At 42.6% G+C, this 18,582-nt stretch overlaps 1 protein-coding gene across 1 annotated transcript in view; it reads left to right on the top strand.

Moving 5' to 3' along the window:
• TMEFF2 (transmembrane protein with EGF-like and two follistatin-like domains 2) overlaps window positions 1-18,582 on the top strand; it is a 132,255-nt gene that overhangs the window by 64,677 nt on the left and 48,996 nt on the right. The window contains exon 5 of the mRNA XM_010569059.1: window positions 13,053-13,149. Coding sequence (XP_010567361.1) covers window positions 13,053-13,149 — 97 coding nt within the window. The remainder of the gene's footprint in view (window positions 1-13,052; window positions 13,150-18,582) is intronic.

Here is an 18,582-nt window from a genome sequence, read left to right as displayed (position 1 = left end):
TGTATTAAGCAATGACTGATATAATCATTATTTTGGATTCTGCATCTGAAGAGGGGGATTGCAGATATCAAGTGAATTGCATATTTAAAGAAAACATTCATGTGTGTGTGGAATAAAGAATGTTTTCGACATTTTTGCGTTCAGTATCCTAGTGTTATGCTGTTTGGACTTAAATAAGGTCAATATGTTGGGTTTATGCTTTTCATATTATCTCCGGCTCTCGCTTTGGCAGATCCTCCCTTTCCCTGTTTGTGCAGCATGCCATCGGAGTGCCAAGTTTGTAATGTCAACTCTCTTCAGCTCCCTGTAGTGCTTTTATCTACAGAAAGCTGCCTACTGCTCACATGGGGGGAGAGCTCAGGGAGAGCCATTCGCTGGCATTTTAAAAAATATGTAAAAATTCATCATCGCTGCGATCCCTTTGTCGCTCTCACGCTTACACATGCTTCCCGCGCCAGCAGGGCGGTGCGGGAAACTTCATGCTGCAGGTCTCATGGAGCTGCGAGGTCGAGCTGGCAGCCCCCATCCTGGGTTGACACCGGCCCCTATCTCCACACACCACAGCTGTGACCAGGGTGATCGCTTAACTGGCAGTTTCTCTTTCAAGGGTCGGGGCGGCTGCTCCGGGGTTTGGGGCCACGGCACTGGGGTCACAGGTCGGGAAGGAGAGAGGCAGCACGCCGGCACTGATGCTTCGTATGGCTGCTCCTTCATCCCCCAGCGCGCGCATTGGCGGCGCTTCTGCGGTTGATGTTACAGACAGGGAAGCGGGACCTTGGCGTGGGCTCAGAGTGCAGCCGCTATTCAATCACCTCTGTAAATTTATAAAATTTGTATGTGTAAATACATGCGTATTCTGAGTAGTGCTGCCGAAGTGTAAGCTACGGACGCTTTGTTCTGGTGACCAGGGGTGACAGGCAGCAGGAGGACTGTCTGAAGCTGACCCCCAGAAATGAGGAAAGTGTCTCTGGGGATTATTGTCCAGGAGGTGACAGTATAACTCACTTCTTTGCTTCCTGGCCAGAGCTCTGCAGCCGTTCTGCTTTTAAAGCGCTGCTTTCATGAGGAGACTGGTAGTCAAGACTGAAATAGGGAAAGGATGTGGTATCGGTAGATACTTGAGACAGTGATGTTTTCTTGTCTTATCTCATTTTGTATTATGAACCTTAAAGAAAAAAAGAAAATTCCATTTTGGAATAGGAGAAAAATAAGCTTCTGTTATACAATAGCTACATTAATGGATTCCTTCTATCAAAGGCAGAAGAAAGCTGTGTTACTAAATATAATTAATGCCTCTCGAGTTTGGAGAACATTATGCTAAATGTCCATGATACATTCTCTGTCCCCTTCGGCAGTAGCACATGATCAATTTTGCTACTCTGTCCTTACCTAATTATTGCTGTCACTAATGAAGGGAAGTAGAGAAAAACATGTCTTAGTAGGTTAATAAGCCATCCAGAAAATTATATTAGCATGATCAATCCTTAATGATTATGGTTTCTCATAATATTAGATCACCTGAAAGGTGTTTTTTGTAGGAGATGGGAGGGGAAGTAGATATCATTTTGCAGCCATTCTTCCAGGTGTGCTCGGTTGGTTTTTGGAGAGAAAAGCAGCCAAAGTTTGGCTCGGCAGTTTTGACTGCTTTTGCAAACATTGATTTACTTAGTGGAGCTAGTTTATTTTGTCATAAAAGCATCTGGAAGAGCAGCAAGTATGGGAGATTTTCTACCTTCCCTCCTTCCACAAATATTTGACGCATTGGCTTTCACCTGGGCTGATGGCATGCGTGTTCTGTGTTGCTTTTCATAAGTTTCTGTGAATAAGCTGGCAGTCTCAGATCAGTCTGAGCAGCTTCCAACTGGCATTTTCCCCTTCCTCTCTCCTTGATGATACACCTTCATTTGCAGTCTAGTATCTGGTTTAGCACCTCTCAGGATTTCTTTCATTTGTTTGTTTTTTGTCTCATTGATGCTTCTTTAAGTACCCATGTATGCCAGTACTGCAGCATACTCAGGACGTGTTTATTTTGATGAAAGCATTTCTCTTAGAGCATGTCCATGGCATTACAACAAATAGCAGAGGGGAATGATCCTCAAGCATCAGGCTCTTTTTTTTATTTAAAGATTTTCCCCAAATTAAACGGAATCACAATCCTCCCTTTTAATTTGTTAATTACACTTCTGCAATGGTAATGCAATCAGTGAATATAGCTAAAGTGTTTGTGTGTGGGAATCAATATTAATGAGAAAGAGTATATTTGCAAAGTGTGATACATATCAGCTATTTGCTTTGCGTCCGTCTGCTGGTGTAAGACTGCTCTAAACTGGACCCACCTGAGCGATGCAAGGAAGCACAGCTGCAGGAAGAGAAGGGCGAGAGTCCCTTCTACGCTTTCCATGCTCGGGGAAAGGTATGGAGCAGGGTGCACTGCCAGTCGGGCAGGAGAGGCCCGCATTTCGGGCAGTGCAGGCCTCGGAGAGCTCAAGCTCTGAGCTCAGCAGCTGCGGCACCTTGCCCAAAGCAGAAAGTCAGGGCTTTCTCAGCCTGCCTGCCCTGAATGGCTTCGCAGGTGACAAAACTCTGAGAGAGCTCATAAAGGTTAATCACGACTAAGTGAGAATGAAATCTGGCATTTTCCTGCTGGGCTTCCAATTTTCTGTATATGCAGTGTATTGAAGCTAAGTGAGATTAAATGTTTAAACCTTTCATGCCATATGGCTCCCCCTATATCATAAACACATCTGTAAAATTATACTCAGAAGGGCAACATCATTCTGGTGTAAATAGATTCAAATCCACGCTTCTCTACTGCTCGTATCAAGGCTGAGTTTGACATGTCACACTAAACCTGTTTGTCCTGTTAGTGGAGGTCTGGGACGTTTTTCACTACGCAGTTACGTAAATTCTGGGTGACAGCACAAAAATAGATCCACAGTTTATCCACAGACCTGGCCCATGGAGGCTTCTGCTCCTAAATCTTTGCCACTCTTCCAGGAGTGGCTGTGCTATTCGTGAACTCCCTTGCCTTTCTGCTTAGGCTGTCAGCAGTGCTGCCAGTATTTGTCATAGGTTTTGTGCTGTGGACATGACTATTCCACCACATAAACCAATGAGTACAATAAGCCAGTAATGGTGCTACTCATGCAATGCCTCAACCTGCCCACTAATAATGGAAATAAAAAGGAAAAACACGGTTCGACTGATTTTTTTTCCCATTTGTCCTGAAAGGTCATCTTACTGCTGAACATTTTCATGCAATTAACCGATGCAGTATGTTTTCGTGTTTGTTGAAGAACAGGATTATATATAAGATAGGACCTATGCTGCATAAATATTGTATCTCCTTCTGCAGGACTTAGAAACTTTGCAGTTGCCCTCATCTTGGCTTCTAGCAAGGTCCTTAGGTGCCTGCACTCCTGTGCACCCTGAGCTACAGCAGAGGCCCAAGGACTGCCTAGCTACAGGCTTGGGAAGGCAGAAATACCTTTACACATGTCAGGAGGGATATTTTTACAACTAGCTCTGAGCCGGATTTTCTCTTTTTTTAAATGGAAATTCTCACTTCCAGAGAAAGGAGCAAACACAGGGATGAGCCCTGGTTGTACGAGTTTAGAGGATCAGCTTAGTGGTGACAACTGCAGATCAGGGAGTGCTACTGTGGAAATACAAAATTCTTCTGGGGCAGGAGCTGTGAAGGGGGATTGGGGATCGCCCTTTGCATACAGGCTGACCGCTGAGCTGATGGAGGAAGAGGCAGATAAGGAGCCATCTATCGTGGCTCCCAACTAGGCACAAGGGTACAGCCTGGCTGAACATGGTTTTTGACTGCCACTTTTGGCACCTGAGCTGCCTCCTTCTGAGACTCTGTTACAGAGCATGAGCTTGACACAAGTCGTCTTCTTGACTTCTGAGCGCCAGGGCAGCTCCTGCTCTCAGTTACGTGTGTGTAACCTGCATTAGCATCACAGAAATAAACAGAAAGGAGTATGACATGGAAGAAAAGCAGAGTGACTGCGCTCCTCGTGTTGAATTCAGTGAAAGGTAGACCCAAGTCATTTTTATAGTAGAGCCACTTTACACCACCCTGATTATGTAAATGGGACATAAAGTAAATTGGACTTTCACTCGCTCTGACACTCCGTTCCATTGCCAGAGTGATTTACAGAAGCCTTAGTGTAAATTAGAACCAGGACCGGTGTCTGCAGTCCACATTTTAGGATTTAAAACCAGTCATTTCCCAAGATAATTGTGGTGCAGTCAAGACTAAGAGCAGCTTCCTAAAATTGGTTAATACCCAGATTTGGGCTTCTTCAGTGGCTTAAATGGAGTGGCATATTATCTCCTCTGTAGTCTGCCTAAAAGATAAATTTGATGTCTGCGAGCAAAGACATGAAATTGCTATAGGCTTCCACTCTTATAGCCTGCCACCTATTTGATTTATGTGATAAGTGATCTCAGATGACCCTCCAAGGCACTGAACCATTAGAGAGTTATGTTGCACAGCGATAAGAAATCTTCAGAGATACCTAAATCTTCTTTTACCACTGGGAGTTTCATCTGTTCTGGAATAAAGAACATTTTTATGTATGATGTTGCTATCTTGCTAGCCATACTAATATTCAAAAGGATACACAGACTTAAATCAATAGCAAAGTGACAAAGACCTTAAAACTGAAGTGGTCACCAAGTGGATGCTAGACAGCTCTTTTAGGTTTTATCTTTGTTCCTTTCATTCTGTTTCTTGAAAGATGAGTAGCTGTAAGGGTTCACATTCAAGTCTTCTGTTAATCTTTCCACCAGGTAGGAAGCTGGCAAAAGCACCCTTTCAGTGCGGAGAGCCCTGGAAAGTCAAATCACCCATTTGGGACTTCCTTACTGTAGGCTTTGTGAAACCATGGGTTGGATCCTTCCTTATTTTTTTCATTTAATTTCTCTGAATTCAGTGATCTAGGTTCCTCTCCACATAGAATGAATAAAAGTGCTTAGGACCTCAGGTGGGATGTTAATTCTTGACAGAGGTCAGGGAAAGCACAGACAGGTAATTTCTGTGGTTTACATCCAACTGTAGCATCTTCCTCTGCAGGAAGGCACTGCTGGCTCATAGTCCTCCAACAGAACCTGTATCTAATGCAGTATTTGCTTGATAGAATTTGCTGTAAGTGCAATGTTATAGCATGTATATAGTCCATATGTTCCATCCGTCAGATTATCTTTGCATCATGTGTTTAGTGCATCAAGCATAAGGTATCTGGCAGCAAGCTCCTGTTTCAGGCAGTATGGGATGCAGCTTCAGCCCAGACATACAAGAGGAAGAGGAGGGGCCAGAACCAGTCCCTGCTTTTCAGCAGAGCCCAGAGATGCTGCACCTCATTGCAGGTCCGCAGGGAGAGGGTGTTTGGCAGTCCACAGAAGGGATGATGAGGGTTTCGAGCCTGGCCTGCTCCCCTCCCTTCTGGCACATAGGGCCAGCAGGCCACAAGCAGCTCACACTTGACTCTCCTCTTGAGTAACCTTTGATGGCCATTTTTCTGACAATAAGAAAAGCGTTATGATATTGGGTATTTTCCTGGACTGCAGCTTCCCATCTCCCTTGACACAGCACTGGGGTTTAATGATCTGTGTGGCCTGGCAAGCCAACCTGAGGGAGGAATCAGACATCATCTTTTTCTGTTTCTCCTTGATCCTGAAAAATCTTCTGGTCCTTGCAATTAGGACTACAGCAATCTCCTTCCAGGCCCTTTAGTAACGGTCTTGGTTGGTGACCCATCGCATTGCATCCATCCAGCTGTGGGCATGTCCACTTGGTTGTTTTGTTTGCACTGTTGGGCATATTGAAATACATGAGAGCAGGGACTGATGCCACAAAAGCTTTGGCAGCATCACAGGCATGTTTTTACAACAAGCTGTATCTATTCCTTGAAAATTCTCCTGCAAGGAAGTGATTTCTCTTTAAAATTAAATTAATGCAAGGCAGAGATGAATAGTCCCCACGTGCTGTTTGGCTTTTTACTCAAAGCTGTTTATGAGGGGAAGCTTTTGGCAAAATTAAATGAGCCTCCTCTTCCTCAAGCTGGCAAATACTGTCAATGCTGGTCATCATACACCTTCATAAATCTGCAATGTTGGCATCCCACACACACCAGGCAAACATCAAATTTTGTAGGGGGACCACACAAGAGTGCAATAATCACAGCTGTTTCATGTCAGCATTCAGAAAGCTTACAATAGGGTTTTATTCAATGAGCCATTCCTTTTGAAATGCCATTAGAGATATTTGCTAGGAGAAACTGGCCTCGACTAATCGTATTTAATTTTTTATCAAATGCACTGTGGGAGCAGCAGGGATATACATGAGGCAGAAACAAGCAAATGGTGTTTATTTAGAATAAATAAACTTTGAGTAAGAACTGAATCCATCCCCTCCTGGCCACAGTTGTACAAATACAGGCAGGTCCCTACAGAGGTCTGTAGGGGGTCATGTCCTGACTTCAGAGCCGGATGCTCTTGGAGACCTCCAGCTGCGCCTGCTGAAAGGAGAGAACAGCAGTCAGATAGAGGTAGAGGAGCAATGCTGTTCCTGTGAAACCATTCCCGTCCCATTCACTTTTAGCCACGATAAATGAGGTTCAGAGGGTGTGAAGGCTACCCATCTTGCCAGGGGAGGCCTACGGATGACAGCTGGAGAAGGCTTCTAAGGTTTCTAAGACATTGAGCTGTGCAAAGTGAGAGGCGTGCGGCTTTGCATAGGCCCGTGCCTCTCCTCCCAGCAGTATCACCTCGTCTGCCAGAGCTGCTCTGTGTTGGGCCCTGTGTTAGGGTAATTGCAACTGAAAAATTGGGGGCAGTGGGGAAAGGAAAGAAGCCAGAAGAGAACGAGAAGGAAGGCATGACAGGAAGCAAGACAGGAGGTAAAAACTAAAGATGGGACTAGAGAGAGCAGCAGCGCTTAGTAATAATGTGAAACTGGTTTTATACTAGTTATTTATGGAACTCAGGGCACTTCCCAGACACTGTTTTCATGCACTAATTAGACTCTATCCAGGGCAGAATCGGGGCCTTCAACACAAGGTGCAGGTGAGCTCAGCACGGGGCCTTGCACAGGAGTGAGCTGTTTCAGAAGTGTTTCTTTCCTGTCCAACATAAACTCAGCATTGCACAGGACTGAAAAATCATGAATCAGCCCTACAAGAATAATTCATTTTTAAAAATTATAAACTTGATAGTTTCTGGTATTTATTAAACTCACAAGCTTTTTCTCCACAGTTCTAAAGCTTAGCCATACCTTTCAAAGCAAATAGGCAGAGAAACTGAGATCCTTATACATTGAGATAATCTACCAGCTGTGATTTTAAGAAAAAAATATAACCTGAGAGTCACAGTACAAATATGAGAGCTGGAAAACACTGAAAATTGAATCTGGGTGGCATCAAAGCAGTGCCAGGCTGTATCTACATGGTCTTTAGCGAGAAGATAAAAGCACATTTTATCAGCAATCTGAGCTGGCTGGATACATCTAGTTCCTCCCCAAAAACCCTGTTAGGTATTTGCATCACGCTGAAGCCATCCCATTAACCTTTTCCAGCACTTGGCTGAGAATCACAACATGGAAGTACCCAAGATGGGACCTGAAGCAATATAAACGCTGGCAAAGGTGGTCTAGTTTCCTGGGCAGCTAGCTCAGGTATGGCACAACCCTGGTGCTGTTTAAATAACCCGCCCATCGATAGCGGAGAGGTGGTTTCAAGGACTGGCCCTTGGTGGTATGGAGAAACCGATCAAAGGCCCATTGGCATGAAGGAGAATATTTCTGGTCTCCTTAAGAAGTTCTGAGTCGGGTTCTGGGCTAGGTAGAGACACTGTTTTCTCATGTGATAAATAATTTCCCCAGCATGTTTGTGGGTGTGAGAGAGAGCAAATTTGTATTTATTGAGATGGAGCCAGACGGCAGGAGTAAAGCAGAACAAGGCATGTCAGAGTTTGGATTTATTACCGATACAGTAGGCCATTTTCTTTTCATTTTGACTGTAATGCCGTTCTGAGCCTGTGCCAGACTGTGAGAGCAGAGTCATTCGTGAGTCGACCCCCTGCTTCGCACCCTTCATTTTTCTCACTTTGCAGGTTTGACTGAGCTAATGCTTTCAGGAAAAAAGACTTATTGATTAGAGTGAAGTCGCTTGCAGCATCTGGGCTTTTATTGGTTGAGTTTGTGAGGTGTTTTTAGCCATTTGGTAGAGGTGCAGGTAGTGTTTGTTCTAACACATTTAGTAAATTCTGCTGGCTTCTCTGCCCTGGTTTCTTTTTCTCACTTCATCCACTCGCCTTGTCACCTGCCCAGAGCACTCCTGTTAGGACTGAAGCATGCGGCAAGATCACCTCAGCTGCTCTGAAGAGCATTCTTCTCCTCCTCCTCCTCCTCCACTTTTTAATTTGCACATTGTCTTTCATTCCAAAATACAGAAATGGCTATCAACCCTCATCTCCACATGATTTTTGTTATTACCTAGATTTTATAGCTAAAAACAAGTGGATATCCTGTTAGGATGAGCTAGAGCAAGCTTTGTTTGAAGTTCTTCTTTAACAATAGCCCCCTGAGAGGAGTCAAGTCAGAATCAGGGATTGCAATGAGCGTGCATCTGATCACATCAATCAAAGGGAGACTACATAATACAAAAAACAATCATAACAATTCATTATAGTCATATTTCTGTATTTTGAAGTGTGTGGTGATCATGTTTTATGCTGTTTCTTTGATGTGTTCTCCAGTATAGTTAAAATATATTGAATAAGGATTATTATAATAGTGTTAGCAGTCCTACAAAGCCACATGAAAACTGAACTGAGGCTCTCTTGAGTTTGCCCTGTTGCATTCAGAGGCATGTTAGCAAAGAGAGATTGAGATATTTGTGGTTAGCTGGTGTTGCCACCTAATTGTCTCTCACCCTTGTGGCTCACCAGCTACTCTTTCCACTTCCATTTACTCCTCACAGTATGGTCCGTCAGGCAAGTTACATGCATGTCCCTTGTGTCACTTAGGAAATAGGGGACACTTTGTATATCAGATCAAGTCTATGAGCTGCTGTGCATATTCCTAACCATCCCATTGGAGCTGCTTTTCTGGAAATTGCAGAGTTTACTTCCATCCTGCCTTTGACTTTTGCTGAGCATCTTGGGAAGAAGCTCGAGCACAGAGATTTTGATGCCTAATTGTTAAAACAACTAAACCACCAGTCATCAACTCCTAGTAGAGCATGAGTCTGGGAAGCTGTGTGGATAAAGTCATAGCATGATTTGTTGGGGTTGTAGCACCTACAGAAGATTCTTGACTCAAAGAGATTGAAATGTAAAGAGAAAGTAGAGGTGTCTATGGTGGGGGGACAGTTTGGGGCTTTTTGTTTTCTCCTGATATTGCAGGAGATAAGCACAGAGTCAGACCAATCTACTGATGAAACTTTCAGTCTGTTTTTTTCAGCTATGGAAACAAAGTAAAATGTCTCAAAAATGGTCTCTTTCTTGTGGGACTTGCAAGCAATATGGATATTCTTGAAATCACAACTATCTGATCTGAGTGCAGTGAGAACGCCAGCAAAGGACCAAATGATTAAAACAGGAGCTGTTGTGGTTACTACAGTCCATTGACTCTAAATTGTGTGTAGTGCCTTCCCAGCTAAAGAATTTATATTGCTTAGGAGATTGAGGTAGTCTCTGAAGTGACTTTCAGATAATGTTAGTGACCTTCTAACCCATGTTAGCACGTTTCCTTGAACTCTGGAAGTTGCTAATCTTGGTAATACAAATAGGAACTTGCAGCTAACATTTCTCAGTTGCGTGAGTAATAAGTGGTGGGCTTCAGCAATTAGCCTCCCTGGAGCCCTACTATGTTGCTACCGGGTCTTGGCATTAAACCTCAACAGTTGCTAATATGAGAACTACGTAATGTGCATGAGAAAAAGAGAATCGTATGCCTTTTATTTTTAGAAGAGGAACCCAGAAACTGGATTATTTTTGCTAACAATTTTTTTTTAGTTGGGATATGAAAGCAAGTGCAAATCAGCAAGTGCAGCGGGGAAAAAAAATGAAAAAGAGTCACCTTAGAAAATGAGCATCCACTAGTCCTCAAGCTAAAAAGCAGCAGGAAATGTTGGGAAAATAACTCTTTCTAAGATGTCCAGATTTATCAAAGCACTTATCTGCACAGCACAGAGAAAACAAGCCCCTGTGTGTGTCCGTCCTGGGTGTTGGTGCATATGCCAGCGTGTATATCTGTGTAGGGAGAGAAAACACACTTTAGGGAAATGTTAAGAATAATATTATCTGCGGTTACTGAAAACAGAAAAAAAAAAGAGAGACAGATAAACAACTGTCTTTTTTAATCAAGACTGCTGCATGCTTGGACACTTAATGACAAAGTGCATGTTGACTATGGAACACTGGATGCAGAGCTTCTTCAGAAAAAGCTGAAGTAGTGACCTCTTATTTTCTAGTAGAAATTAAGAACTGTGTTGTGCCTTACCGTGGATGTTCTTCTCTGAATCAGTTACTTCTCTTCAACATGCTCAGTCTTTCAAATGCCTTCCTTTAATGACTTAAGTAGCTATCTTACTCAGCGTGTGATGTGGAACTGTGTGAAGTCCCTGGTCAAACCACACCTGCTGGACAGTAATAAATAGAAACATTCCAGGAAGGAAAAAAATTTGGGTGTATGTTTTTAATTAAAAGGAAATACAAAGGAATTGATTTGCAGAATAACAAAATAAAGGAATTACAGCTCTTTTCCATAAAGAATATATCCTCACCCTCCTGAACTGGAGCAATTGTCATATTCCTGGTAGGTGAGGAATGCTCGGCTGTCATAAGTTCTGCCCATAGGTCCCGTTGTCCTTTGCATGTAGTCATTCATTACATGTCCTGTCTAATATCTTAACCACTGGAAATTCCCTGCCAAGTTTGGCTGTCAAAGTTATCTCCTCAGTAAAAAAGATTTCTATATTTAAAATGTAAATGAAACTTAGTGAAAAACAGAGGCCTGGGTACAGCTGCAGAGAAGTGGGGAGGAGCTGTACAGCAGCGTGAGCCTCCGGTGCTGTTGGGTCAGGTTCACACAGGCAGCACATGGAGATGCTAATGGTGTGAGAACATGGCACTTGGACACCTTGTCCACCCTCGTACATTGGCTTTTATAAAATGTGACCCTAAAGAGTTCCTCAGTCATTTAAGGAAACAGAAAAACCACAGCTCAGACCCTCCCTACAAAGCCTGACAATGCAGTAGAACAAAAATCCAGCATATGTTTCCTGGTTTCCCCTTTGCTTTTTGTATGTGAATTTTATTGATATAAAGGTGAGCAAACTTGTACAAATAGGGCAAACCCCTCTTTTTTTCCTTTTAGGATAATCAGAATGCTCATCATAGGTGAATTTTTTCAACTTAATATAGTCTAAATTCAAGCATGACTGATAATAAAGTGCTGCAGCATAGCTCATACTTAAACATACCAACACTTCCTTTGACTATATTAAGCCTCAGGAAAAAACTTTTTAGGCAAACCGTCTACCTTAGGTATTTCTGTGGACTGTATCACTGCAGTATCTAAGCATATCACAATCTTTTAATATACTTGTTTCCATATTCTCTGTTGGTAGACAGTGCTATTATTCCCGTTTTACACAGTGGGAAACATGACAGAGGTTAAATAACTTGTCCAGGGTAAGAACGCAAGCTTGTTGAAAAACAGGCATCGGGGTCACACTTGCTTTTCTAGGGACAAAAGCCCTTTCTCTTCCAACAGCTTTGTGAAAGCTTGGGACTTCTGTCCTTTCTTGAGTAAATAACAAAAGCAGCCTATTTCAAAGTCAGAGCACTCCAACGCGAAAGCCTCTGGTAACAACCCAGTTAACGGGTAACACCCAGGTTAACGGTCTCACGTAGTGGATGTACAACATCAGGCAGGTGATTTGTCCCATCAATGTCACTGGGGCTACCGACACACTTCTGCGTGTCCACCAGCTTTGGTAGGTTGGATCTGGACGTGTAATAGGCCTACACCACAGTGCTGACTCCAAATGAAAGAGAGAAATGAAAGAATGACACTGCAGAGGCTGTTTATGCAGATAACAGTATCAGTCAAAGCTGACTGATACTTAAAGTCTGCATTGGTTTAATTATTCTGTAACTGGCAGAAGGATATCACTAGGTACTGTGTCTTGCTAGAAAGCAGCATCTTTCGAAAGATATCAAAAGGTGCTTATATACTTTAAATGTAGATAAGGTTTCTTTTAGATCTTAACAAACCCTCTTCTTGGTGCCTACCTTCGTGGTCTCTTTCTCTCTTTCAGTACTCAGGCATCAATATTTTTTGCAGTCCTCTTACACCTGTATTTTTATTTTCCCCTTAGTTCCTTCATGGTTTTGACTTAAAGGCCAGGTACAAACCTTACACAATTGCAGACATTGGCGTTGACTTTCCTGGGTTTCAAGTTTAACCTATGCTGGAGATCGTCCCCTCCTCTAGACAGCACTAAATCTTTCCTGCCAGAGATAACTAGTCCTTGGGGCTCGTAGCTGTACTTCTGAAGAGAAAAATGGTTTGCCTTTGGAATGGCCTAGATTGCACCACACGGCAGGTAATTTCAAAACATTTTCGAGGAAAGCATCCCCTTGGGTCCGTCTCAAGGCCTTCACTGGTAAAGGACACAAGGCAGCGCGTGATGCTATCAATACACCTCCATTATTTTCCCAGGGAACAAAGCAGTGAGGCTGAGTGGTGACACAACCTTCCTGGGCTACAGCTTGAAGGGGTCATTGTTTAAGTGGAAAAGGAAGAGGAAGGGTCTTTCTCCAGTTTCCCTTTTAACTCCATAATTCAGGGAATTTATCACAGACCAATATGGAAATCTCTGTGTTGGCCCCATTCAAAAATAACATCTGTTGGCCAGGCATCGGCTCTGTGAGAAGTGCATTAAGCTGATGCAGGAATAGATTTTTCTAGAGAGGAGTGCTTTGCTACAGTGCTGTCTTAACTAATGTATATTCTTCTGCTTTCCATCAAACAGTCAATGAAGGCTCAGGTGAAACCAATCAAAAAGAGACATCGACCTGTGACATTTGCCAGTTTGGAGCCGAGTGTGACGAAGATGCAGAGGATGTTTGGTACAGTAATTTGGTCTACTCTTCTATTTTAATGAATGTTGTATTATTTAAAGGTACTGTGGTTTAGAAAGCATTACAAATATTAGATACTCAATTTTCTGCACCCAGAGATTCATCACACAGTGATTGAGGTGGTTATTACTCTGAAAAAATGTATAAAACAGTCTGGTTTATAATTTTGGAACATGTACAATTTAGACAAAGTCTAGAAACACAGTTATCCATTTTGTTGCTGTTATAACTTATGTTATTCCATCTGGGGTTTTACAGCTTTATACTTTGGTAAAAATAGAATTGGGAAAAATAATTGACCTAAAGCTTTTCCAGTTAAAAAGTATCATTAGTATTATCATCATGTTAATTCATGTGTGGCATTAGAAACACTGGGAAATCTGTCTCACTTTTTCCTAGTTGCTGGAATTGAAGACCTAATCCTCAAATGTTTGAAATAATTAGAGTGTACATTTAGACATTTTCTCAATGGAAATTGTTTGGGTTGGTTTTGGTTGTTTTTTGTTAAAGAAGTTTCCAACGTATTCAGGGGTTTTTTAATATTTTAAACCTTAACCACATAAGCTGAAGGGAAATACTTATATCTACTTAGAAATTTTTTTTTTTTTCATTTTGCCTAGAAGCTATGCAAACATCTATCAAGCCAACTTTAAACTAGTCATTTTATTGTGATTTTGGAATGGCCAATAGATCAAAAAAGCCGCTATTCACAGAGCTGTACTTCTGACACTGCCTTAATGCCAAGCCTCGTATTTCTATCTAAGTAATTAATACAAATTTAGAGAGACAGCAAAATAATCATGCAAATGTTAGAGCTGTTGTCTGGATGATGCTTCTGAAACTGTGGGCTGGTGGTAGCTAAAGGATGGATACAGAGACTGGGCAGTGAGATGTCAATAAAGCAATATTGCCCGAACTCCAACTTGGATGGTAGGAATGGAGCAGAGAGGAGTCAATGAATGAATGAATGAATGAGCGGTGAACATGACAATTGGGCCCAGTGTTGGGCAGTTGACCTCATCCCAGCAAGGTATCCGTGCACTGTTGGTCAGGCATGAAATTATGAACATTTCTGCTATTCAGTGAAGAAGCTTAGGAATATGGTCATGGTCATCCATTTGTGCTTGTTTTCATTTTGTCTTGCCAGGCTTTTAATAACCTCCACTTCTAGTCTTTCAAAAACACCAAGTAAACAAACCACAGAGGCCTTGCTCTGGCTCCGGTCATCAGAAGAAATTGTGGTGTTGAAAAACAGGAGCAAGATGCATCATGGTTATAGGTTTGCAGTAATGTAATGAGATTTGTGTGGAAGAAATTGCTTAATTTTGACTTTGCTTAAGAAAATTACCCCAGGTGTCAGGATTTTCATTGTCTCCTTGACCGGTTGTCCTTGAGAGTTTTGGTGGTGCAGTGTAGAAACAAAACCATGGTAAAATTAATATATCAAAATTCACAGTCTAGTGCTCATGTTTTCATAATTAAGTGCATTTCCAAATTGGAAGGCAGGAGAAGAGAGGGGCAAGGAATAAAATTAGCTACACGATAACGTTATTAATCATAAGCACCGAGTAGCAGTGTTTATTTTTTTCCAGAAATAGCTTGGTAAAATAGTCTGATCCAACCTACCCCAGTTATGTTCCCGCTGCAGCTTTTGCGCTATCTAATTCCTCCCCTTTGAAACAACTTGGCTTATACAGAGCAGTGTAATGACTGCAGGAGCTGAAGTTCTCAATCTTTATTGACAGACGGTCTTTCTGTAGGGGAAGACGCTTCTTGGGGCGGGAAGCAGGGAAGGGCATTTACTGGGAAGATGCTACCAGACAAACTGTTAAAAGGCAGGAAAGCAGATTTCCAGCCAGAAGTACAAAGACCATGTAAAGCCTGTTAAAGGTCTGCTTTGAAGTAAACAACTTCATATGCCGTAACACAGCCCTGTTTTCCTGTCCCTGCCCCTTGATCAGTCTTGGATAAACGTCTTTCTAAAAAATGAGCCTTCTGGGTTTTAGGTCTTTGTTATTCTTATTTCTAGAATAAAAGCAGACTATGTGTGGGGGACCTACATCCCTCTTTTAAATGTACATTAATTGAATTTCCATGTTTGGCACCAGATAGACATATTGTCCCACTCCCCCTGCCAAGATCTGGCATGCAGAAAATGTCCTTAGATTGAGTGGGAAAAGAAATTTCAGTTTATTATTTGAACACTATTTTTACGTGGATCAAATTTCAGATGTAAGCAGGGCTCTTTAGCTATCCCACCTGACTGATGAGCTTTGTAAAATCCAAATGGGGTCACTGGGTCCAAGTGGCCCTGGGACCTGTTGTTACAGGGTGATGAGCCTGGCACCAGCAGTGTCCCCTATCAGAAACAGTTTGAGGGTGCAGGGTCAATGCCTGATCCATTCCAGGTAAGAGGGATACAAGCTGGTAGCAGAGCCAGACCGCAGAGAGCTGGCGATATGAGGCTGGCTGTTTGCCTAATATTTCTAGGGTGCCAGAGTAGATCAGAGAAGAGAGCACAGGTGTGATAGCAGATGTGGTTGGGCTGCTGCTGATTTAAAGCGACAATTAACATTATTCTGCATTGCCACAGTCTGTTATTTTGCAGTCCCTTGTCACTGGTTTAACTCTTCCTTTTTTTTCTTTTTTTTTTTTCTTTTGGTTATTCATTGCCAGTTGTCACTCAGCTAAATTGTGCTATTGTACTGTGTCACCATTATTTTTAAATCTTGTTTGCGTAAAACCAATCTGTTAATGACTAGACTCCTGGGATTCTGATAGAGGGCTTTTCACATAGAAGACTACTTGAAGGGGTAAGATATGTGTGTGAACGCTCTCTGGAAAGTACAAAGAAAAGGCAGAAAAGAACCCACTTTAATAACAGGTCTTCTGCAGCATGGTAAAGCACACATGTATTATTACCGTATTCTGCAGTCTAATATCACAAGGGCGAATGCAATTTGGCATTCCATTAGTGAATCTCTTTCTCTAGGTTAAAAACAAAGACTGTTCAGTTGAAAGTCTTTAACATCTTGCTACTTTAATATGTGAAAGCTTCTTGTCACTAAGAGGATCATGTATTACTGGCATTATTCCCACCTTTAATGCATTTTGCACCAGTGGGCTTCATGAATATTTAAAGCAGGGCAGTGGCTATGCTCTTTAGCGCTGGATTGCAATCTATTGGTAAATCAGACATTTGGTGTTGCTTACTTTGGGTTTTATTTCTGAGCTGGCTAAGGAATAATTGATTTTGTAAGACAGGGCTACTCAACATAACACCCCGAGAGATATACTTAAAAGGAAATGAAGAATGAAGCGTAACATTCTGAACCGTGGTGTATTTCTAAGATCTTCCAAAAAGCATCTATGAAATACTCACTCACTGTATATAAATAGTACTCACCAAATGGAGTGCCTGCTCATCTGCTAAAGTGGCTTAGTGTCAGTGCATAACCACGTCAGAAACCTGGATTCCAGTATTAATCTCCTCCTTACGGGCCACTGAGGAAATAAGAGCACTCTCTACACTGGACAAGCCATGGTTTGGATAGATACTGGGCAGCTATTTCAGAGGTCCACAATGTGTCCAAGTAAGTGGAAGGAGATAAATAAGAGGAAAAACCCTTCTGTTGAATTTCCTGTTGGAAAACGCTGAGAAGAGAGGACAGGAGTGTTTTCTTAAAACAAGATTAAAGCCTGCAAACCTCTGACTTGTAGAGTTAATCAAAATCAGAATGATGAATTGGGGTTAAATATGCATGCTTTTCCTTTGAATTTCAATATCAGCAGGTCAGCCAGCAGCAGTCTCAAAGTGCAGCACTGCCCAGAATAAGATGCATTTTGCTAGCTATAAGACAGACACACAGAGATGTACAACGTGCTCGGGAGAGAGTGCTTTTCCTGCAGCCTGGCAGCATCCAAGGAAGTAAGGAGGCCGTCTCCGCATATGGCTCTTCTGCCTTCTCCTCCCTCCCTCCTGGAGGCTGCAGGTGGAGGAGAGAGGCAGCAGTATCCCTGGCAGGAGGTGCCTGACCTCGAATGGGCCACTTGGGGGTTTGCACCAGTGATAAAAAGGGGCGTAAATACCCCTGCTGCTTCCCACAACTCAGTCCCACACACCCCAAGGACTCCTCCTTGGCTGAGCCTAGGGGTTTGTGTCCTGCCACAGACACCATGCTTGTGGTAGGCAACTTTCCTCCTTCCTCATGAGCCTGGCCCACGCTGGAGGGGTCTTTTCCATTTCTTGCAAGCAGACAAGGATCCCACCGGGCAGGTTCAGTTCAGGAGAAGATGCTGAAACCGTTCTGTGGGGACACTGTGTCCCTGATGACCCAAAGCTGGGAGCTTGGAGGAAGGCATCCAGGCCTGAATGAAGGGGCTTGGCATGTTCAGTGTCTAGGTCAGTGGGTGAAGGAAGGAGCGTCGGTCTCAGGCTTGCTGTGCACCTGGGTGGTATTCCCAAGTGAGGTGGTGACGTTGCAGCACAATTACAGCAGGTCCCTTGTGTCCTGTGCTTCTTTCCGCATGGCTGGGACAATAAACTCCACTTACCCACGGCAGACAGACACACACACAAAATGTATTAAGAAGATGAACAGTTTCAGTCCTTTGTTTCATATTTTACTGCTAATCACTGATATATATAGTTTGGGTAAATGCTTCTATAAGGCAAGTGAACATTCTGCAACACATGAGGATTTTGAAACTGCATTCTCATGCAAATAAGCAGCTCTGTACATGGGAGATACTTGTGCAAATCATGCAGCTGCCATCTGCAGTGACCCCTGCAATCAATATTGCTCTAGCAATCAATATTTATCTTTATTATAGTATAGAAAGAAAACATAAAAAAAAAACCCTAATGATTTGCCAGCTTCTCAATCCACACAGTAATTAGGTCAGTCAGCTTTGGGTCCCTTCCCCCTTCCATCAGTTGCTCTCAACCAGAGCATCTGCAAACAAGATGCTGTACTACTACAAAGTACTAAAAGGTAGTTTGAAAGCTCACATACATTACACGGGTATTGGCTGCTTCATGTTCAGCAGTGTGTATAATAACTATGTGTGACCTACTTGTTCCAGATGCAGAAACAACAAGCTTCTTTAACATCTGCAACATCCCGTGCATCGTACAGTAGATATATTGCTGTTTTCTGCTGCTTTCCTTTCTCTCCTAGAGAAAAAGTAGATCTTTGTTCATGGCTATGTATAACACTTAAACATACTCATTGGACTTGTGGTTCAAATAAACACAGAAATGGAATCAAATGAAATCAAATTAAAAAAAACACAATCCTGCAAAGACCTAAATTTCTGCTTAACTTGAGATCATACCTAAGGCATGAAGTGAATCTGCTGCTGCATAAATCTTCACATGGAGCTTAGTAGTCATGTCTAATAACAGTTCAGGCAAGGGTT

Source organism: Haliaeetus leucocephalus, unplaced genomic scaffold (genome assembly GCF_000737465.1).
Source record: "Haliaeetus leucocephalus isolate CR32 unplaced genomic scaffold, Haliaeetus_leucocephalus-4.0 Scaffold1, whole genome shotgun sequence".
NCBI classification, from domain to species: Eukaryota; Metazoa; Chordata; class Aves; order Accipitriformes; family Accipitridae; genus Haliaeetus; species Haliaeetus leucocephalus.
The sequence above is the reverse complement of the archived record's forward strand: the minus strand, read 5'-3'. Positions and strand labels throughout refer to the sequence as shown.